General features: G+C 37.3%; 1 protein-coding gene across 1 annotated transcript in view; it reads left to right on the top strand.

Moving 5' to 3' along the window:
• col11a1b (collagen, type XI, alpha 1b) overlaps positions 1 to 22,940 on the top strand; it is a 131,100-nt gene that overhangs the window by 67,768 nt on the left and 40,392 nt on the right. The window contains exons 26-41 of the mRNA XM_051698996.1: positions 9,048 to 9,092; positions 9,414 to 9,467; positions 9,564 to 9,608; positions 10,749 to 10,802; positions 10,961 to 11,068; positions 11,501 to 11,554; positions 14,273 to 14,326; positions 14,535 to 14,579; positions 14,688 to 14,741; positions 14,860 to 14,904; positions 14,989 to 15,042; positions 15,291 to 15,344; positions 16,022 to 16,075; positions 16,218 to 16,325; positions 16,517 to 16,606; positions 20,345 to 20,398. Coding sequence (XP_051554956.1) covers positions 9,048 to 9,092; positions 9,414 to 9,467; positions 9,564 to 9,608; positions 10,749 to 10,802; positions 10,961 to 11,068; positions 11,501 to 11,554; positions 14,273 to 14,326; positions 14,535 to 14,579; positions 14,688 to 14,741; positions 14,860 to 14,904; positions 14,989 to 15,042; positions 15,291 to 15,344; positions 16,022 to 16,075; positions 16,218 to 16,325; positions 16,517 to 16,606; positions 20,345 to 20,398 — 972 coding nt within the window. The remainder of the gene's footprint in view (positions 1 to 9,047; positions 9,093 to 9,413; positions 9,468 to 9,563; positions 9,609 to 10,748; positions 10,803 to 10,960; positions 11,069 to 11,500; positions 11,555 to 14,272; positions 14,327 to 14,534; positions 14,580 to 14,687; positions 14,742 to 14,859; positions 14,905 to 14,988; positions 15,043 to 15,290; positions 15,345 to 16,021; positions 16,076 to 16,217; positions 16,326 to 16,516; positions 16,607 to 20,344; positions 20,399 to 22,940) is intronic.

The raw sequence follows: 22,940 nt of genomic DNA on the forward strand, positions 1-22,940 counted from the left end.
TCACAGCAAACAAACAATGAGGATGGAGAAGAAGAGGTAGAATGGGTAAAGAAAGAGAAAATCTGAGGAAGAAGAGATGAGAAAAGGGGAAAGCTTTCTCAAATTTTTCAGGTGTGTGCATGGTAAGACTTCAGGAAAGACCAAATGGAGATGGTGTAATGATGGTGAACAGAAACAGGACATCAGGGTGGAAGATTAGAGTAAAGAAAGCTCAAATGATCTGCGAGTCCCTCTAATTGATCGTGTTATGAATTATGGTCTCTCTAAGACACACAGAGTGTTCGGCCTAATGTGAGCAGATCTACAGTGACTTCAATCTCAACAAAAAAGAAGAAGAGGGAGGAATGGTATTGGAAGAGGAAGAGCAGGGACAACTAGAAATTGAGACATTTTATGAGAACACATGGAAAAAGGTCTTTTTACTGTGGATTTTTATGATAAATGTGTACATGTACACACATGTAGAGTTGTGTGTCTATAGCTGAACATGTTATGAATTTAATAGAGAACACATCTATTGTTTTGATATTAGTATTTAGTTTTAATAAATGCATTATCAGAAAAGAATGCATTACTTCATTATGCAGTGAAATGTAATTGTTCTGCAAATTTGAGTGTCTGTTTCTACGGCTTTGTGAATTGTTTTGAGAACACTGATTATAGTTTGGAGAAATGTATAAAATCGACTGAGAAAAACTGTAATGTCATTCAAAATCCAGTAAACAGAAAAAAGCAACATCAATATTTAGTGTGTACAGCCATTGCCTTCAAAACAGCACCAATTGTCCTAGGTACACCTGGACACAGTTTTAGTTTTTTGGCAGATAGGATATTCCAAGCTTCTTGGAGAAATTGCCACAGTTTCTTCTTTCTGTTTAGGCTGTCTCAATTGCTTCTGTCACTTCACGTAATCCCAGACTAAATGTATGTGTGTGTGTGTGTGTGTGTGTGTGTGTGTGTGTGTGTATATATATATATATATATATATATATATATATATATATATATATACACACACACACAGTATATATAAGCAGTATATGTAATGGGGGCCAAACAGGAAATAATTATATAAAATCCGAATATATGAATGGTGCAGTCAAAACAACTTGGAGCTGAACATGCTTAAAACAGTGGAGATGATAGTGGATTTTAGGAGGAACACTACCATCTCACAGGACCTGAAGTGGGAGACCCACATAGACTCAGTTTTGAAAAAGGCCCAGCAGAGGTTATACTTCCTTCACCAGTTGATCATGATACAGTTCTACTCAGCATTACATTACATTATGCATTTGGCAGACACTTTTATCCAAATTAACTTACAGTGCACTTATTACAGGGACAATCCCCCTGGAGTTAACACAGAGTTAAGTGCCTTGCTCAAGGACACAATGGTGATGGCTGTGGGGATTGAACCATCAACCTTCTGATTACCAGTTATGTGCTTTATCCCACTACGCCACCACCACTCTAGCAGTCATTGAGTCTGTCCTCTGCACTTCTATAACTGTCTGGTTTGGTTCAGCTACCAAGTCAGACATCAGAAGATTTCAAAGGATAGTTCGGACTGCTGAGAGGATTATTGGTGCTCCCCTGTCCACCCTGATAGAACTGTACACATCCAGAGTCACAAAAAGAGCTGGTAAAATCACTCATGACTCCATTCACCCAGCACAATTCCTCTTCAAGCTGCTGCCCTCTGACCGGCGCTACAGAGCACTGAGCACCAGAACAGCCAGGCACAGGAACAGTTTTTTCCCTCAGGCCATCCACCTCATGAACAGTTAAAACTGTCCCCAAATACATTCCTTTGGTCAATACAACCATGTGCAACATTCAATCCATCCATTCCTACTTTGTAGACATTCTGAGGGTTGGAGGAAAGAAGCGGGAGCCGGCGTCGCAGTCCACGTGTTCTTTTTATTCTCAGGTTTTTTACTCAAAATATGCTTTTCAGCAAGAACTTCAGTTTACACACATCAGCCTCAATTATAACAGTCAACATAAACTCGATCGATAGAAAATATAAACAGCTTTTCAGCGTTCAGCTCCAGTTTGGGTGTGTGTGCAACTCTGTCTCTCTCTCCAGCCAGCCTTTTAAAGCCCGTCTCCATCACTGAAATGAGACACAGGTGTTTAGAGTCAGTAGTCCAGTTAAGTCATTTTTATTTGTATAGCGCTTTTCACAACACACATCGTTTCAAAGCAGCTTTACAGAAAATCAGGCATTAACAGAAACTGAAACCGTAATATCTATAGAGTCTTAGAGTCATCATTATGTCATTTGATTAAATACGATTATGAAGTGTGTAGAAAAATAAGTAATTAAATAATAATTGTATTTAGAAGCCCAATGAGCAAGCTGAAGGCGACTGTGGCAAGGAACAAAAAACTCCATAAGATGTTGGTTATTGGAGAAAAATAACCTTGGGAGAAACCAGGCACACTATGGGGGTCAGTTCCCCTCTGGCTAACAGCATGAATATAATGCCAGTATTACTTATTTATGTGCAAAGCAAGTCATGGTTTATAATTATTAAATTAAGTAAGTGTTAAGGGCCAGTGTTTAAATAAATATTTCATAAGAACTGTAAAATTAATGACTGTCTTTGAAGTTCATCCTGGATTAACTGCAGGTGTTCACATAGATGCATTGTCCTTTGTTAGTTGGATGATGAAGGCTTTTGTTGGCAATTTATTGACAGTCTATGTATTCCATTTTAAGAGTGTAGTCCATCATTAGACCAAGATGATGCAGGCCGAGATCAGTGAGGTGCTTCGCAGTTCAACCTGCCGGTAATTTCCGTGAGTTCTATTTTAAGTCCAAGGTTTAGGCAATGGCACATGAAGTATCCAATGTCTTATGGTTGGAGTTGGCATCGGTTCATCCTCTGAGGTCCATTGTAATAGACTGAACGTACACATAGCAGTGGAGTCCGATACCAAGCTGGAATGGAGCTGGATCCGGTCGGTTCTGGTGACCTCGGGATAGGAGTCCAGAGGTTGAGACATGGACACAAATAGAATAATATTAGCATAGATGCCATTCAATTTTTTGCAGAGTTATAGATCATGATCAATTTCAGGTTCTGGCAGACCTAACTAAAGCAGCCTAATTGTGTGGTGAAAAATAAATTAGTTGTATGCCTGGCTAAATAGATGACTCTTTAGTCTAGACTTAAACTCAGTGAGTGTGTCTGCATCCTGAACAGTGTTAGGGAGACTATTCCATAGTTTAGGAGCCAAACAGGAAAAGGCTCTACCTCCTTTTGTAGATTTTGATATTCTAGGGACTATTATCAGGCCAGAGTTTTGTGATTGTAATGAACGTGATGGAATATAGCATGGTAGAAGGTCACTTAAGTAATGTGGAACTAGACCATTCAAAGCTTTGTATGTAGTTAACAGAATTGTAAAATTAATACGAAATTTAACAGGTAGCCAATGTAACGATGATAAAATGATCATATTTCTTGGTTCTAGTCAGCATTGTGGCTGCTGCATTTTGAATCAATTGAAGTTTATTTATTGAAATTGCTCCCAGTAATGCAGTAAAATGATCTAGTCTTGAGGTCATGAATGCATGGATTAGTTTTTCGGCATCAGCAACAGAGAGCATGTGTTGTAACTTAGCAATATTTCTTAGGTGGAAGAATGCTGTTCTACAAAAATTGGAAATTTGATTTTCAAATGACATATATTATGTATCAAATATAACACGTAAGTTCTTCGCTGTTGAAGACGATATAACAGTACATCCATCGAGAGTCAAATTATATTTTAGCGGATTATTTTTAGAGGTTTTTGGTTCAATAACTAGTACCTCTGTCTTGTCGGAATTGAGTAGAAGGAAATTTCTGGCCATCCAATCTTTGATTTCATTGATACACTCTGCTAATATGGAAAATTGTGACATTTTGTTGGGTTTCAAAAAAATATAATGTTGGGTATTGTCTGCACAACAGTGGAAACCTATTCCATGATTCCTGATAATATCTCCTAGGTGAAGCATATATAAGGAGAAAGGCAGAGGCCCTATAACGGATCCCTGTGGCACTCCATACTTAACTTTTGTTTGATTTGACAATTCCTCGTTTACACAGACAAAGTGGTAGCGGTCTGCTAATAGGACCTAAACCATGCTAATGCAAGTCCACAAATGCCAATATAATTCTCTAGTCTATTCAAGAGAATATCGTGATCTATCATGTCGAGGCAGCACCAAGATCTAAAAGCACTAGAAGAGAAATGCAGCCGTGATCAGATGGTAAGAGCAAGTCATTAGTATCTCTGATAAGTGAAGTCTCTGTACTGTGGTGTGGCCTAAATCCATACTGAAATTGTTCATATATACTATTTCTCTGTAGAAATGAACATATTTGGGAGGACACAAACTTTTCTAGTTTTTTCGACATAAACGGGAGATTTGAAATCAGTTTATAATTAGCCAGTTCTCCAGGATCAAGTTGTGGCTTCTTAATAAGCGGTTTGATAACTGCCATTTTAAAGTTTCTTGGGACATGTCCTAAGGATAGTGAGGAGTTCATAATATTAAGAAGAGGTTCTGAGATTACATGGAATACTTCTTTTAAGAGCTTAGTTGGTATTGGATCTAACATACATGTTGTGGCTTTTGATGTTTTGATAAGTTTGTTAGCTCTTCATGACCTATAACAGCGAAGGATTGAAGTTTCACGTGTGGAAAATTATGAGACACTGTTTTCTGAGGTACTGTGACAGATTATTGCTTAATTCCACTTATTTCTGATTATTTCAATTTTATCAGCAAAGAAATGTATGAAGTCATTACTATTGTGCTGGGACGGAATATATGGTTCAGTTGAGGCTTTATTCCTAACCAATTTAGCCACAATACTGAATAAACACCTAGGATTGTTGTGGTTATTTTCTGTGAGTTTGCTCAAATATGCTGTAGTTACAGACACTATCCTTCCATGCACCGTGAAATACCTCTAATTTTGTATTCTTCCACTTGCGCTCCATTTTCCGAGCTGCTCTCTTGAGAGCATGAGTGTGATCATTGTACCATGGTGTGGGGCTTTTTCTTTAATTTTCTTTAATCGAAGGGGGACGACACTATCAAGACTGCTAGAGAAGGCTGTATTTATATTTTCTGTTATTTCGTCAAGTTCTTCTAGACTTTGGGGCTTACTGAGTGTATGAGATAGATCTGGAAGATTATTAGTGAATTTATCTTTAGTGGTTGAAAAAATGTGTCTACCTGAACGACATTAGCTGATTTCAGCATACAAGAGACAAGGTAATGATCTGAGATGTCATCGCTCTGCAGTAGAATTTCTGTAGTATCATCATCAACTCCATATCCATCATATGATTATGGTGATGGGTTGGTCCTGTCACATTTTGTCTGTCAATAAAAGCTAATCCCTATCTCCACATACTTATCAACATTTCATTTTTATTCTTTAACATATCATACCTCTTCCTCAATACATCACCTGCACATAACTGTAAATCTGTATATAAAATATTCTAACAACATTATTGCACTATTGAATATTTCTCTTTAGAATTTCTATAGTATCAACATCAACTCCATATGACAGAAATAAATCTAGCGTATGATTATTGCGATGAGTTGGTCCTGTCACATTTTGTCTGTCTCCAAGTGAGTTGAGAATATCGATAAATGCTGATCCCAATGTCATCACCAGAAAACACCAGGTGATGCTCTTACCGTGTCCTCTCTCCCCACTGAAAGACACATGACCACGTGCCATTCTCTTGCACTGAAGCTTCTGTCACCATGAAAAAATTCCTTGTGTGTGTGTAAGCATATTTGGCAATAAAGTTAATTAGTATTCTGATATATACAGTATATATATATATATATATACAGTTGTACTCAAAAGTTTGCATACCCTTGGAGAATTGCTAATATATGTATCATTTTTAAAGAAAACATGAGTGAGCAGGCAAAACACATTTCTTTTATTTCTTATGGGATTCATATTCAACTGTAGGTTATAACAGAATGGCACAATCATAAAACAAAACATGGCAACAATGAAAAAAAATGAAATGACCCCTGTTCAGAAGTCTGCATACCCTTAGTTCTTAAAACTGTGTATTGCCCCCTTTAGCATCAATGACAGCATGCAGTCTTTTGTAATAGTTGTCTATGAGGCCCCAAATTCTTGCAGGTGATATAGCTGCCCATTCGTCTTGTCAAAATGCCTCCAGGTCATGCAAAGTCTTTGGTCGTCTTGCATGAACCACACGTTTGAGATCTCCCCAGAGTGGCTCGATGATATTAAGGTCAGGAGAGCGGGCTCGTCCAGCCTTATGCAGAGGCTTTGGCCCAGTCTCACACAGATGCTAAAATGACAGACATGCTTTCCCGGGCGGCCACGAGCGTCGGGCTAGAGTGGAACCCTCCACTCTCCCCTGAACCCTCGCTGCTTGATGATTGGTTCCTGGGCTCGGGGCCCCGCCCACGGCCACGCCCCGCCCCCGTTCCTTTCTTCCCGGAAGTGCATGAGGAGCTGACAAGATCGTGGGAGGCACCTTTTACTGCCCGGTCCCGGTCTTTCAGCTCCCCCTCTTTCAGACCAACCTCGCTCTCCGGGCTATAAAGGTCACGGCACGGTCTCTTGGGCAGGCGATGTCCACCCTGGTGGTCCAGGAGCGCCACTTTTGGATCAACTTGGTCTAGATAGGAGAGGCAGACAAGGCACGGTTCCTTGACGCCCCCATTTCCCAGGTTGGCTTGTTTGGCGATGCCATCAAGGAATTTGCCCGGCATTTCTCGGCGGTGAAGAAGCAAAAGGAGGCCTTACAATGGACCGTTGCTTTTTCTTTGCAATTCTTCCCATAAGGCCTGCACACCTGAGTCTTCTCTTTACTGTTGTACATGAAACTGGTGTTGAGCGTGTAGAATTCAATGAAGCTGTCAGCTGAGGACATGCAAGGTGTCTATTTCTCAAACTAGAGACTCTGATGTACTTATCCTCTTGTTTAGTTGTACATCTGGCCTTCCACATTTCTTTCTGTCCTTGTTAGAGCCAGGTGTCCTTTGTCTTTGAAGACTGTAGTGTACACCTTTGTATGAAATCTTCATTTTTTGCCAATTTCAAGCATTGTAAAGCCTTCATTCCTCAAAACAATGATTGACTGACAGTTTTATTTTTTGCACTTTTTGACCTAATATTGACCTTAAGACATGCCAGTCTATTGCATACTGTGGCAACTCAAAAACAAACACGAAGACAGTGTTAAGCTTCATTTAACGAAACAAATAGCTTTCAGCTGTGTTTGATATAATGGCAAATTATTTTATAGTACCAAATTAGCAATTTAGCATGATTACACAAGGAGCTGGAGTGATGGCTGCCTGAAATGAGGCCTGTTTAGATTTGATCAAAAATTACTTTTTTCAAATAGTGATGGTGCTGTTTTTTTCATCAGTAATGTTCTGACTATACTTTGTGATCAGTTGATTGTGTGTGTGTGATATATATATATATATATATATATATATATATATATATATATATATATATATATATATATATATATATATATATATACAGGTTTGGGAGGGTTACTTTTGAAATGTATTCCACTACAGATTACAGAATACATGCTGTAAAATGTAATTTGTAATGTATTCTGTTAGATTACTCAAGGTCAGTAACATATTCTAAATACTTTGGATTACTTCTTCAGCACTGGTAGATTTTTTCACTTGTTTTGACTATAAAAACTCTGCCAGTACATTAAGACAAAATACACGTTAAAAATACATTCTCTGAAAAACCTAAATATCTTATGCAATGTCATTTCTAAAACAAGATTAATCTAATTGATCTTGTTTTAAGGATTTTTAGATATTTTTACAGGAAAGCAATACAAAAATTATTATCAAGAATACGATTTGTGCCCTAATATCAAAGGTCTTACTAGAAAAAAGAAATTATGATCCAACGCAAATTGTCTTGATAAATATGATCGTGCCTTGTGACATGCATGTAAAATGGCTAGAAATAGCATTTTAGCTTAGCGTAAAGCTGACAATTTACACAAGGTTTATTTCTATTTCTTCTGCTCCAAACTTACTTCAAACTTACTTCTCTGTCTGCTCGTATGAATGTAACACATCATAAGAAAGTGTTTCACCGCTGTTCAAATGCACTTTGGATCGCATCATTTATATGTATAAATGTTTTCCATCTGAAAGGACTAAATATTAAATGAAACAAATGACAATAAAATGCAAAGTAATCTCTTCAGTAATCAAAATACTTTTTGAATGTAACTGTATTCTAAATATGAATGATTTAAATTGTAACTGTAGTGGAATACAGTTACTTCTATTTTGTATTTTAAATACATAATCCCGTTACATGTATTTCATTACTCCCCAACCCTGAGTAAAATGAAGATAATACAAATAAATGACCGCAAATTAAATGTACATACACTTACTGAAATAAAATGACCATCTAAATTTCAATTCAAATTCCAATTTACATCCTTTTTGCTTACTATTGGAATAGTAATAAATAGCCAAAATACTTTCATTCTTAAAGGGATAGTTAACCCAAAAATGAAAACTGAAGTAAAAGAGTACTGTAAATCAGTTCTTTTTCTAAACCGTATGACTTTCTCTCTTCCATGAAACACAAAAGGACTGTTAGGCAAAATGTTAGTCTCAGTCACTATTCACTTTCATTGTATGTAAAAAATTATGCAATGAAAGTGATGGCTCAATAAGGCATTCAGATCTTCAGATTTCCTTTTTTGTTCCATATATTAAAGAAAGTGATGCAGCTTTGGAAGAACAAGAACGTGAGTAAACGATGATGGAATTTTCATTTTTATGTGAACTATTCCTCTACAGCTGTGACTACTATGTAGTACTTTAAATTAATTTGCCACATGCCATTATAAGATTAACTTGGTTACAGGACTTGATGTAAAAAGGGAAACAGAATGGCAAACCTAAGCAGGCACTGAAAATGTTCAAACTAAAGATGCTTTTGTTTGTAATCCTTGCACAGGGTCACCCTGGGAAAGAGGGTCCTGCCGGGGAAAAGGGAGCAGCTGTGAGTGTGCTTTTATTTTGCCTCTAGATGAATTGTCAATCTGAGTTACAGTTATTGACCACATTTCAAACACAATTTCACCAAACTCCCGTAAGGTGCTATTTTGCAGATGTCTGTAAGCTCAGGAGAAAATGTGCTGGCAGAATAGAGCAGTTGGTTAAGGACTGTCAGATTTATAATGAAAGCATTTCAGTAGCAAAATTAAAGCAATTTCTCTGCAATCAACACAACATTACAGAGGCTCTTTAGAAGTTTAAAATTTTATTCTGTTCTGTTATAATCCTAACTGTTTTAGTGTTATTGTGTTATTGCCACCTATAGGGCCAACCAGGTCCCCAGGGGTCCATTGGCTATCCCGGCCCTCGAGGTGTGAAGGTACACAGCCTGTATTCCCTTCATCTCACTTACTCTTTTACCTCTGTGCTCTGATTCTGTCCATCAGAGGCTCTATTAATTGTTGTGTCCATTTAGGGTGCCGAGGGTGTTCGTGGTTTAAAGGGCCACAAAGGCGAGAAGGTGAGTAAACAACCATGCCCTCTGTCTTAGTCCTCAATTCTTGCTTGTCTCCTTCACTAAGCTGTTGTGTCTGTCCCAAGAATGAGGCACACAGGTGATATGCCAACAGCTCTGAGAGTGGAAAGTCACTTCAGCCATTTCAATGACAAGCTGCACTGAAATGGCTTCAATCAACTGGCATTAAATAATCTGTGGAGTCACTTGGAGAAATTCTAAACTGGAAGGCGGCCCAATGCCATTGCTGTTGGAGTCAGTGTCTGTATGATTTCTCTCTATCATAGCCCAGTTTTTCCAGTTACCTTTCTGAAAAGACCAGCTTAGACTAGCATGAATTTCCATGCTGGTCCAGACTGGTTAATGTTGGTCAGTGCTGTTGTGGTGCTGGTCTAGCTGGCGGACCAGCATTTTCTTTTTGATGATGGTGGGAACAGAAGATATGGCAGAATAAATATGTTTTTGTTAATAAAAATATTGTTTGACAATATGAAAGGTGAAGTGTGTTACTTTTTCGATGGTAAAATATTTTCTCCCATCCCAGTTTTATATACAAGGATGTAAGCCATTCATATGCATAAGTATATAAGTATATACATAAGTAAGCCATTCATAGGTTGATTTCCTTAACTGTAAATTATGTGCCTCTGTGGTGCTAAAAAAAAATTATTTGGAAAGCTGTTTAAAAACCATGTTTATTCTTGCAATTCCATTTGGTGGCGCTAATGGCGCAGAAATTACACAGGTGTCAGTGTTTCATTGATGGGAGAATGAATTTACAGGTTTGATTTGTTTTTTTATTTTATTTTTGCCAGGTCTCTCAATGTCATTGATATTAACATGATTTCTCAAGTTCATCATCTTTAATTCAACAACAACTATATTCATTCTCTAATTAGCACTGCGATTTTCAGATTTGTGATTTCATTTCTCAGCCTCACTGAGGTGATGTGAACCAACACTATGACCACTAGATGTCAGCATTCAACTGCTGTAGCCCTATAGGGAGTACTAGGAGGGAAAATGTGCCTCTTTAATTCTTTAAAATGCTTGATATTTAGTGTCGATCATTCTTCTATTTCATTTTTATGAACTCAAAAGAGTTTCCCTTTTCCCAAATTAATGATCTGATCCGACTGATTTCAGGGAGAGGATGGTTTTCCTGGGTTCAAGGGTGACATGGGCATCAAGGGTGACAAGGTGAGAAGGAAGGACTTTGCCTTGTTTAATTCATTCCAATTCAACCATAGTTTACTTCACAGCAATATATTTTATAATCAGATTTGAGTTGTTTTGAGACTAGTATAATGTTTGTAAATGTTTTGTACATTGTATAATGTTTGTACATTGGTGTTCAGGGAGAGAGTGGTGTGTTGGGACCCAGAGGAGAGGACGGACCGGAGGGGCCGAAAGGTAAATCGGGGCCCAGTGGAGAGCCTGGACCCATAGGCATGGCAGGAGAGAAGGTAGGTTTACTTAAAACTTAACTATACACAATACACATTATAATACACAGGATTGTTCATTTCTGATTTCTCGAAAGTGCACATGATTTGTGCATATTTTTTGTAAGTTGCATATTACTGAGGGCACCTTTAAAAATTATTGGCCCTGGAAAGAACAAACTATCATAAATTATTAATATGTATAGGAATTAAAACAAACAAAAAATGTTCTCATAACTCATAAGTTAGTTCTGTACGCTGATTTTAAAGGTCAGCCAAATGTTCCATTACAGCTTTCATATGGTTTTGCAATTTGTGCAGGGTGGTGAAATGTTGTTGTTTTTTTTTTTTTTTTTTTTTTGCTGTTATATAGAAGAACCTAGTGTGTGCTTTAAATCTCAAAATCACACTGTCTGGGCCGTTATAGAGTTTGTTCTTTTTTCTTTATTGTAGGGAAAACTTGGTGTTCCAGGATTGCCTGGCTACCCAGGAAGACTAGGTCCTAAGGTAAGTCTGCAAAATAAATTTTTTAGTAACATTGCACCTCTATTTATTTGTACTTTTTCTTCTTGTTGTTCAACAACACCATTTTATAAGTTATTTTGAAAGTTTTCATTTTAGCTCTACTGCCTCTAATACCTGATATATTTCCCACTGTTACTTTAATCAAACAATCGATTACAACAATCAAACAATAAGATGTTAACATTAAAGTTAAACTATATAATTGTTATCTCTCTTTTCAACAATGCAACTGTCAATAATGCTTTATGTATACTTTGTCATGTACTGCATTTGACACACAAGGCCCGGCATTCACTGGGAGCCTGTGCTAACAGAGTTAATGGAATAAACTCATTCTCCATGACTCTGACTGCTTTATCTGTGTACTGTGCCAAACTGCAACATTATCACTCGACCACCCAGCATGCAAAAACTCCAGGTCCGTGAACATCCATTAGATCATGCAGACACACTTTGTGTTGCGATGTTTGTCAGCTTATTGAGACAGTCCAGCCTGCTGACACCAACCAAATAATAATTTTGTTTTATTTTAGTAGGTGGTCCATCCAAATAGCTTGAATTTCGCTGTATTTATTCACTCAGTTGTATTTTTGATGAGTTATTTATGTATTTATTTATTTGTAAAATGGACATTTATTTTCTTTTAAATTGCAAGTTGTGCAAAGTAACATTAAAATAAGTACTTTTGTGGGCAATTTTCTTTGACAGCTACCTTGACTCCAGGTTCCAGTTCTCCTCTTTTTTTTACTTTTTTTTTTTTGTTAAGCACCCTGGGTGTTTTTACATCCTCTCAGGCCTGTTCAGGGTCTGTCATCCCCTCAGTGTTAAATTTTTGTTTTGTGTATTTGCAGTTGTCTGTTTGACTTGTGCGATTATCATGCGCAGGCGACTGGCCCGTGGACTGAATTACTGATGCGTATCCATTGTTAGACTTACATGGGCCGCCTCACCCTCGTTGCTCTGCCAGACTAATTCGACCTTCAATTTCATCTCCTGTCCTTGTGCTAACAATCACTCATCCCTCCTGTTTACCAACTCAACAAGCGTGCCCTCTGATTGTCATCATTATAACACTAGTAATAGCAATAATGTTGTTGAATTATTCTTCAAAGACACCCTCTGTCTGTCAACATAATTTCACTTTTGTGGGGACACATATTGGTTACTCTACTTGACTTTAAATTAATGTTCTGAGTTCAATGCAACTTTCACTTGCTAACCTTGTCTCTACAAAGTTATATCTAATTTTTCAACTCCTTACATGTAAAGCCTGTAAACCTTGTAACTTTCACATGATACACGCAAGAATAGCTTAAAGGAGTAGTTCATGAAAATTCTCTAATCATTTACTCACCCTCTTGCCATCCCAGATGTGTATGACTTCTGCAAAACACAAATGAAGATTTTTAGAAGCTTATCTCAGCTCTGTAGGTCCATAATAATGCAAGTGAATGGTGGACAGAACTTTGAAGCTCTAAAAAGCACATAAAGGCAGCATAAAATAATCCAAATGACTCCAGTGGTTAATCCATGTCTTCAGAAATGAAATGTTAGTTGTGGGTGAGAAACAGATCAATATTGAAGTCCTTTTTTTCTATTAATCTCCACCTTTGACCACCTCGACCAGTAGGTGGGAATATGTACGAAGAAACACAAAAAAACAAAATAAAAAGAATTTGGAAGTGAAAGTGGTGATTTATAGTTAAAAAGGACTTAAATATTGGTCTGTTTTTTACCCCCACCTATCATATTGCTTCAGAAGATATGGATTTAACAACTGGAGTTGTATGGATTACTTTTATGCTGCCTTTATATGCTTTTTTGAGCTTCAAGATTTTGGCACCGTTCACTTGCATTGTGTGCACATACAGAACTGAGATATTCTTCTAAAACTCTTTGTGTGTTCTGCATGAAATTAAAGAAAGTCATACACATCTAAGATGACATGAGGGTGAGTAAATGATGAGAGAATTTTCATTTTTGGGAGAACTATTCCTTTAAAAGGCCTATTACATAGAGAAAAATCCAACCACAGGTATTACATCACTAATGCATAACCAGAAGTTCATCTCTCAAAATCAATCAAAATCAAATCCCTTTATTGTCACTCAACCATATACACAAGTGCAGCAGTGGGTGAAAGTCTTGGGTGTGGTTCCAAGCAAAATAGCAGTATGTCAATTACAATAAACATCTGATTTACACATAATACAGTTTACACATCTGTTACACAACAGAATATACACCTAATAATATACAATATATACAGTATACACAAAATAAGAAGACTGTATAAATTGTTTTCTTTTTAAATAATATACAATATACAGTATACACAAAATAAGAAGACTGTATACAATAAAAATACACTGTACACGTGTGGACGGACCATGTGAATCCTCAGTGATGTGGACACCGAGGAACTTGAAGCTGCTGACTCTCTCCACTGGTGCTCAATTGATGGTGATGGGGCTGTGTTCTTTGTCTTTTCTCCTGAAGTCAAGCTCCTTGGTCTTACTGACATTGAGGGAGAGGTTGTGCTCCTGACACCAGCATGTCAGAGTGTGCACCTCCTCTCTGTAGGCTGTTTCATCATTGTCAGTGATCTTCCTTGAACAGTAGTCCCACCACTTAAAGGATGAGTTAGACAAGCTACTTTTTTACCACTTAATTAATCTAATCATTCATCTCCATCTTCAGGGCTCTAATGGTTTCCCTGGCTTCCCTGGAGCCAATGGAGAGAAGGGAGGAAGGGTATGTATGAGGCCTTATACACATTAATCTGAACAAACCACAACCTGGTAGGAGCCATTCCTATCATTGGTCTGTGGTTATGACAACAAACCACCTCTATCACACCCGCCAGTTGACCAATCTTACAACTAGATTTAAAAGCTTGTAGTAAGGTTGTAATTACATAGATATACAGACATCTGTTTGGTTGTTTTTGTTTGTTTTTTAGGGTATTGCTGGCAAAGCAGGTCCAAGAGGACAACGAGGTCCAACGGTATGACAATATAAAAAGTTAAATTCTTTAAAGTAGAGACAAACAATGTTTTTAATTCACAGACACTGGTAATAATCAAGGCATAACACTAATATGACATGCTCTCAGGGTCCCCGTGGTGGAAGAGGAGCCAGAGGTCCAACAGGAAAACCTGGACCAAAGGTCAGACTTCAATCACCAATCATAAATCAACTCAATCTAATTTTATGGGAGGCTATTTTAATAGAGTAAGTTCTGTCATGTACTTAACAGGTAGCTGACTATGTTTCTGTGATTTTAGGGAACATCAGGAAATGATGGACCTCCTGGTGGCCCAGGAGAAAAAGTGAGTGATGGTTGAATCATTTCTTGCATTCAGTTGCATTGATCGACCTATTCAAGTCACAGAAATATTTTTTCATGTTTTTAGGGACCCCAAGGACCTCAGGGCCCTGTTGGATTACCAGGCCCTAAAGGCCCAAATGTACGTGAAGTCTTACATTTTATATCTTTTTGACTAGTTTAATAGTGTGAATGGAAGTTAATCTACTCTTTGACTCACTTTAGAAGACTGTCTTTTGCTCTAATTAGAGGCCTAACAGTAGCCGTTAAAGAACAAAACTATTCTCACGTCAGCAGAAAATGATGACCTCAATTGATATATATTGTTAATCACTATCAAAGCAATTGTGTCATGTGAGGAATTGATATGCTGTCTTGCAACTCTCTCAGGGACCTCCTGGAAAGGATGGATTGCCCGGTCACCCTGGACAGAGAGGAGAGACTGTAAGTGTATTTTTGTCTTCACAAGTGTTTTCTATCTCTTAAATAAAAAGGAATAAACATAATAGAAAGTGTTTATATGACAGTACCTTTTAGCTGCTGACAGTGTCAAGGCCTCACATTGTTCTTGGAAGAAACACTGTTTCTAATCATAAATGTCCAATACTGTAGATGAAGTGCTAAAAATGGGAAAAGTCACTTGGTAATTTAAAGAAAGAAAAGGATAACGCACTGTATGTGTTGACATTTCTAAGGCTGGTTAGAGGTTCTCAAAAAGGAATAGTTCACCCAAAAATGAACATTCTGTCATCATTTACTCACCCTCATGTTGTTCCAGAACTGTATAACTTTGACTTTGGAACACAAAAGAGGGTGTTTGGCAGAATTTTAGGGACTAGCCTCAGTGATCATCAACTTTCATTGCATTTTTCCCATACGATGAAAGTGAATGGTGACTTTCTGCCTAACATCTTTTGTGTTCTACAAATCAAAGAAAGTCAGACATGTTTGGAATGACATTAGGGTGAATAAATTATGACAGAATTTAAATTTTTGGGTGAACTAGCTACCGCAGACACGTAGTTCATAGTTCCATGTTTGCTGTCAGGTGTTCTTTTTCACCAAGATTGCTTCCAGATATGTGATAACTAGAATAAATTGCAATTGATGCCTTACCACAGGGTTTCCAAGGAAAGACTGGACCTCCTGGACCTGGAGGTGTTGTTGGCCCACAAGTAAGCTTAACAGTTTCTGTTTGTAAAAAATAACAGTTCAACACATTGCTTTAATAAAGAATCTGTTGAAGTTGGACAAAATTTGAAATGAAAACAGAGTATAAGATGATGTTTACTTATTAGTTGAGTTTGAATTTGAAAGGGCTCAACGGGAGAAACTGGGCCTGTTGGAGAGAGAGGACATCCTGGATCACCGGGACCCCCTGGAGAGCAAGGTCTTCCTGGAGCTGCTGGAAAAGAAGGTGGAAAGGTACAGTTTGCTAAACATGTTCATTTCAGATACCTAAGGGTAATATTTGGGCAGCATTCACATAATGTACAATGCACGGTACAATATAACAATATATGGATGGTTCGTAAAGCCTACAAACAGCAACTGTAGAGGTTGGTTGTTTTAAGTTAGAAGGCCTTAATCTTATCCCATTGTCTCTCTCCTTGAAGGGTGATCCAGGTCCTCAGGGGGTTCCTGGCAAGCCTGGTCCTGCTGGGTTGAAAGGGTTCCCAGGACAAAGAGGTCTTCCTGGCGCAGCGGTAAGAACAAACATGTTAATGTTATGTGCCCAGCCAAATGGTCATTAGCTGCCTAACTGCCTGCTGTTCCTGCAAATGCTCATGCTGGATGAATGCCTCAGCAGAGGACACAGTTATAACTATAAGACTGAAGGCTCACAGAGATGAACTGATATGTTTAACATGCATCAAGACATTCAGTAAGCAAATGTCTTCAACATTTCAGAGAAAATCTCCAGAAAGTCCCGTGTAAAATAGTGTGTTTTGCAGTTTCACCTCTTTTCTCACACCCATTTTAGGGCACCAAAAGTGCAAATGAATCTCACGATATATTGTGCTGTCCTATAGAAAGATGCTAAACTATATCCCATAAACTGGCTCTCCCTTGTCTGTTGTTTCTTTCTTTTTAATGAGCACAATAGCAGTGCCTGTAATAAGTAGTGTAGGGTTTGCAAGAGCAGCCTGTGAGGTAGAAATGACCTGCAACACACACACGCACACACACTTCAGGAGTTTAAAATGAGAGGATATCTGAGATGATAAATAACCAAGAGTGTAAACTCGCAGTATGAGCTGTGCAGGGGAATGCAGTATAGATCTGGCCTGCGTTTTTATCAGATATTCACTTTGACATATTTATTGTCCCTTGAAGCTCTGATTTGGTGCTCTCTGGGCCTGTAAATGACTTAATGCATCACAAACTGCCACAGTTGGGCTACTCAGAGAATACATACTTTGTCATCGGGACTTGTACTGTTTTCTTCATTAAAAATATTGGTAGCACTTTATTTCACAGTACTGTTCTACATTTACGTACGTAATAATGAAAGGTATATAATTACAACAACTACAGTAATTACTAGGTACTAACCATAAACCTAACCCCAACCCTAACCTTAACCCATATTAATCCTAAAACAAGCAAGAGTGGAAAATGATTATCAAAAAATTCATTTCATGTCACTTTTTATATCATTTGGACTTAAGTAACAGATATCTAAATGAATTCTTGATATATTGTATATAGTTTGGATTTTATGAGTTGTATCTCCCAGGATACATTGCCCTATAGAGGTACAAAAAAGTCAAAGTCATCAATATTTCTGTGTTTTATTTGATGCCCAAAATGATGAGTTTCTAACTACCTCTCTTATTTTAAAACATTGTGTGTGTGTGTGTGTGTGTGTGTGTGTGTGTGTGTGTGTGTGTGTGTGTGTGTGCGTGTGTGTGTGTGTGAGTGAGAGAGAGAGAGAGAGAGAGAGAGAGAGAGAGAGAGTGTGTACAGGTTTTGGTGGTTTACGAGGACATTTTTTTAGGTTACAAACTGGTAATTACAAGGGTATTATGCTATAAATGTGGTTTATGAGGATATTTCTAGTGTCCCCATAATTCAAATCACTTAAAAAATATACTAAACTGTGTTTTTTTGAAAATGAAAAAATGCAGAAAGTTTTTTGTGAGGGTTAGGTTTAGGGGTAGGGTTAGGGTTAGGGGATAGAACCTATAGTTCGTACAGTATAAAAATCATTATGTCTATGGAGAGTCCTCATAAGGATAGCTGCACCAACGTGTGTGTGTGTACAGGTTTTGGTGGTTTACGAGGACATTTTTTTAGGTTTCAAACTGGTAATTGCAAGGGTATTATACTATAAATGTGGTTTATGAGGATATTTCTAGTGTCCCCTTAATTTAAATCACTTAAAAAACATACTAAATGATGTTTTATTGAAAATGTAAAAATGCAGAAAGTTTTTTGTGAGGGTTAGGTTTAGGGGTAGGGTTAAGGTTAGGGGATAGAACCTATAGTTTGTACAGTATAAAAATCATTATGTCTATGGAGAGTCCTCATAATGATAGCTGCACCAGTGGTGTGTGTGTGTGTGTGTGTGTGTGTGAGACAAAACCGAGAAAAGTTTAGCTTTAAGGTCGCATGTATGATGTGTATGTGTAATATTGGGTATTAACCCTTTTTCTTCCCTTAATCTGGCAACGTATCTCAGGGGATGCGCACACTTCAAAATGTGTCAAGTAACAGCATGAGCAACATATGACTTAATTTTCTTCTTAAGACAATGTTCACAATTAATATTAGCAGCTTTATTGTTTTGTTTTTTGTTGTTGTTGTTTCTGAAGAAAAGTAAGATTAATATAATTATCACAAATTCAGCATGTCCTGCACCATGGGCGGCCATGTTGGTTTTAGGTCAGTCTGACTTAAGGATAACAGAAAATTCCAAGTCATGTGACCCACATACTCAAAACAGACCCAACTATGATAAATTATAAAAAAGATTGGGTGAGAAACTCTTTCTCATACCCCCTATAAAACACTAAATAGTATGTATCTTGTAGTGCACTTTGCCTGTTTTAAGGTTAAGTACATGTATTTCCCTAATGTTACACAGTACTTTCTTGTGTAAGTACACTCTAAGTATACTGAAAGTACATGTACTGTAAAATAAAGTGCAAACAAAATATTTATACTGTGGTGCAGCCTAAAGTCCATTTTTTTTATTTTTTTTACTTGCAGTGCTAGCACAGTCCCTAACTCTAAGTATTAAGCTGCAATTAATGCAGTTTGAACCTCTTAACATACAGTCTCCATTCAAACTTTGTTTTAGGGCTGGGTATCGATACATATTTCCCAAATGTATTCAATTCCGATTCACAAGCTCTTGATTTGATTCTGATTGTGAGATGATATGATTTAATTCTGATTTATTTGGGTATATTTAATTTATAATGTCCATTTTGCTTACATATGAAAAAAATCTCATGCTGTAAATTATACAGGGAACCTTCTTACTTGGTACATTATGAAAATATTAATTAAATAAACTGACAGCAGGACACACACTATGCAGTTCAGTTGCTATTTATTTAACAGATATAATAATCAACCCAACCAAAACTGAAGTAAACTTTAAAGGTAAAGTAAAAGATTAATCTTGGTATTTTAGCAATTGATGGGATCATTCAAATGAAGGTTGCGAATAATCAGAAAATCAATCATTTTATTCTACCCTACTTTATTTTGTACATTATTTCAGCCTTAGTTGTGCTATCTAGTTGTGATTTTTGTAAATGTTATACCGAATTAAATTAAAATCTCCCATTAATTTGATATATGGTAAATGAAAGAAAGATCAGCATTCAAATTAAAACAGGCAGTTAATATGTCATCATATTTGCACACTAAATTGTGATTGGTCTTCTTTTTTAAATCTATTTGCATAATAAATAGAGATTGGCCTTGTTTTTTCTTCCATATAGCCATTTATTGCCGCCTTTACACTGCACAATGACTATGTTGATTCTTTTGCACAGCCGACAGAAAACAAGATGGCACTAAGTGTCATGACAATTTAGCTGATGCAGAATATCATTTAAAAGTATCAAAGCCAAAAACCTGAACTCACCTGAACACTATTTTTTTGCTCCCTTGTTAGCACTACTATTTCTTTCAGGAAATGCACATCTGCCTTCTTGATGAATTTGATCTCCACTAGTTTTCTCTGTCATTAATCTATTTAAAATTTTTGCTGAAAGTGATATTGAAACTCTATAAACACTCTGGGCTGTATTTCCAGTAGACTAATAGTACAAACAGCTGCCATATACTGGTACAAACACTTGCAGGCACACAGTTTCAGATGCCATTTTGACAGATTCTGAAATATTGCTCTCATGAGGGAATATGGGATTGAGTCAGTCTTACTAAATTAAACTTCTCTCCCTCTCTCTCTTTCTCACTCACAGGGTCCAGGTGGTCTGAAGGGAGGCGAGGGTCCGCAAGGTCCACCAGGCCCCATTGTAAGTACCGGAGTTACCATGGAAACTCTGTCACTGCAAACTGTCTGTCTGCATACTTTGCCTCTATTACTGAAGCAACATCAGGCAAATTCTGGATGGGGCGCAGTCAGCAGGTGGTGAATTTAATGACCAGTAATATTGGCACTGAGAGCCCAGTTTGATGTCCGAAATGTTTGATTTCAGTGTGTCTATTAGCACGTCATTAATAACCTTACATTTGAATCATATACATGTAATGTGCTCAGATACATATCTAGAGGCACATACAGTGAAGTCCAAAAGTCTTGCAGTGAAAAAGTCCTGTTTCATATTGTGTGCTTCGATGGAAGCATGGAAATCTGACCTTTTATTTTTTTTTTACAAAGGAATTAACATGCTAAATTTCACCAATTTGCTTATTTAATTAGTGACCTATAATAGTGCAGAATCTTAAATATTTCTTATTCATTTAACACCATAACATTTCTTAATTTTAAAAGGATAGTTTGCTTAAAAATGAAAATTCTGCAATCATTTGCCCTCAAGTTGTTTCAAACCTATAAGACTTTTAATTCGTTGGAACACAAAAGTAGTTTTTGGGACTGACAGCCTCAGTTACCCTTCTCATAAACTGTATAAAAGAGCAGTATCAACATTCTTCTCTTGTGTTTCAAGGATAAAAAAAAAGTTATACAGGTTTAAAATGACATGAAGGTGAGTAATTGACCACAGTATTTTGTTGTTGTTGTTGTTGTTGTTTTTTGAAAGTGTCCCTTTAAAATATTCAAAATACTGAAAAATTCCATTTATTTCCAGGTTTAATTTCAATTTTGAATACCAGATTTTCAGTGTGAATTCAGACATTTGAACTGTAGATTCAAGAATAGAGACTGCATTCAGCAATTACATAACATGCTTCCTTTAAAGGGGTCATGACATGATGAATGAAATTTTCCTTGATCTTTTGACATATTAGAGGTCATTGTACTAAAACTAGTTTCAGAACTCAAAACTTCCTCCTTACTGCAAAAAGAGCATTTGTTGAAACCAAGCTGCCAAAACAACTCGTTCTCAACTGCCTTCACATTGTGATGTCATACTGTGGTAGACATTTGCATCTTAATGCCTCCACAACAACATATCAATGACCGCTTTACCTTATCACTTCTGTAGCGCCACCCAGTAGCAGTGAGCAGTGAGATGGCAAGAAGAGAATGGGTCAGTCAAGAGCAGAGAGCCAGTCATAACAGTGGGTGTTTACTGTCAAGTCTTAAAGGAGAAGCAGCACCAAAACCAAGTGTTTCTGACAGAGGGTCAGAATGAGGGTGGAAAATGATCATGTTTTTCAAATATATAACTGTTTTTTGTGCAAAAAATAATATTAATACTATTAGTAAATAATAGTTACTAATATTTTAAGTTTTAAGTAAAAAAGGCATGTCATGACCCCTTTAAAGAAGCTGCTGTCTGTTACTTCTCTAAGAACGTCTCTCTGTTCTTGTAGTGCTGTGAAGGCACAGCAGTACAGCTTAAACCATCAAAGCTTCAGCTATTTGAAGTCCTTTTCAGCTGGAGGTTTGGTTCAGGGATTCATTGTCTCTCTTGCATAAAAGGCATCTGTACAGCTCGGCAAGAAAAATTTCTTAAATCAGAAGGGTTCAATGGCCCACCCATAAAAATCAGCAATCTTATCTTTGCCCAAATAGACCTCCTGGCAGCAGAGTGTGACTGAGAAGGTTTTAGCAAGGTTGAGTTATTTTGGGCAGTGTGGTGGGGTGGTGTCTCAGATGATGAATGAGTCAGAGCTGTATGTTGTGTCAGTTTGATATTAGATCACATGCTTTGGCATAGTCATTGTGAATGGGAGCAAGATTGCCTGTGCTAATTTCTGCGCTTCTAGCCTCACAGTATTTTCAAACAAGTTCCCTGAACACTTCTTCTGTCTCCCAGTGGCCGGAGAACAGAAAGTCCTGTCCCAAACTCACACTAAAGAGAGCAAAAGTGTTCACCCTCTTTTTTAGCCGCCTGGGTTCCAGAAGTATTTTCCCCATTTATTTAATTCATAGACTTTTCATAAAAGAGTTCTAAGCCATGACCTGAACCAACCAGCTTCAAACTGAAACACAACATTAGAAACATTGTTTTGAAGCCAAAAAATATTTGAAAATCAGACAAAAAGACAAAGGTACAAGACTGTGTACTTACTGTCTTTCACAAGGGCACAAACTACAATCCCATGAATCATTGTGAATGACGCAATGTTTGGCGGGCTTTCTTGGCCGCAGTTTTCTGATTGGTGAATATTTCTCCACTGGACCACGGGAAATGTAGTTGTGAACTCCTCTATTAAACACGATTTTTAAAGAATTAAGTTGAAATAATGCGGACTGATGGCTTCAGCAGCATATACCATTGATGAACAACCTCTGAACTCACGGTAGGTCTGTCTTTAACCCTAATTTCAGTTGGGGTCTTTTTTGACCTCTTTTGAATATTGCTTCTTTAAAAAACATGGGTCCCTTCATCTCAGTGGGATAAGGTTTGGTGACTTTTCCTACATTTA

This window comes from Myxocyprinus asiaticus, chromosome 5 (genome assembly GCF_019703515.2).
Source record: "Myxocyprinus asiaticus isolate MX2 ecotype Aquarium Trade chromosome 5, UBuf_Myxa_2, whole genome shotgun sequence".
Lineage (NCBI taxonomy): Eukaryota > Metazoa > Chordata > Actinopteri > Cypriniformes > Catostomidae > Myxocyprinus > Myxocyprinus asiaticus.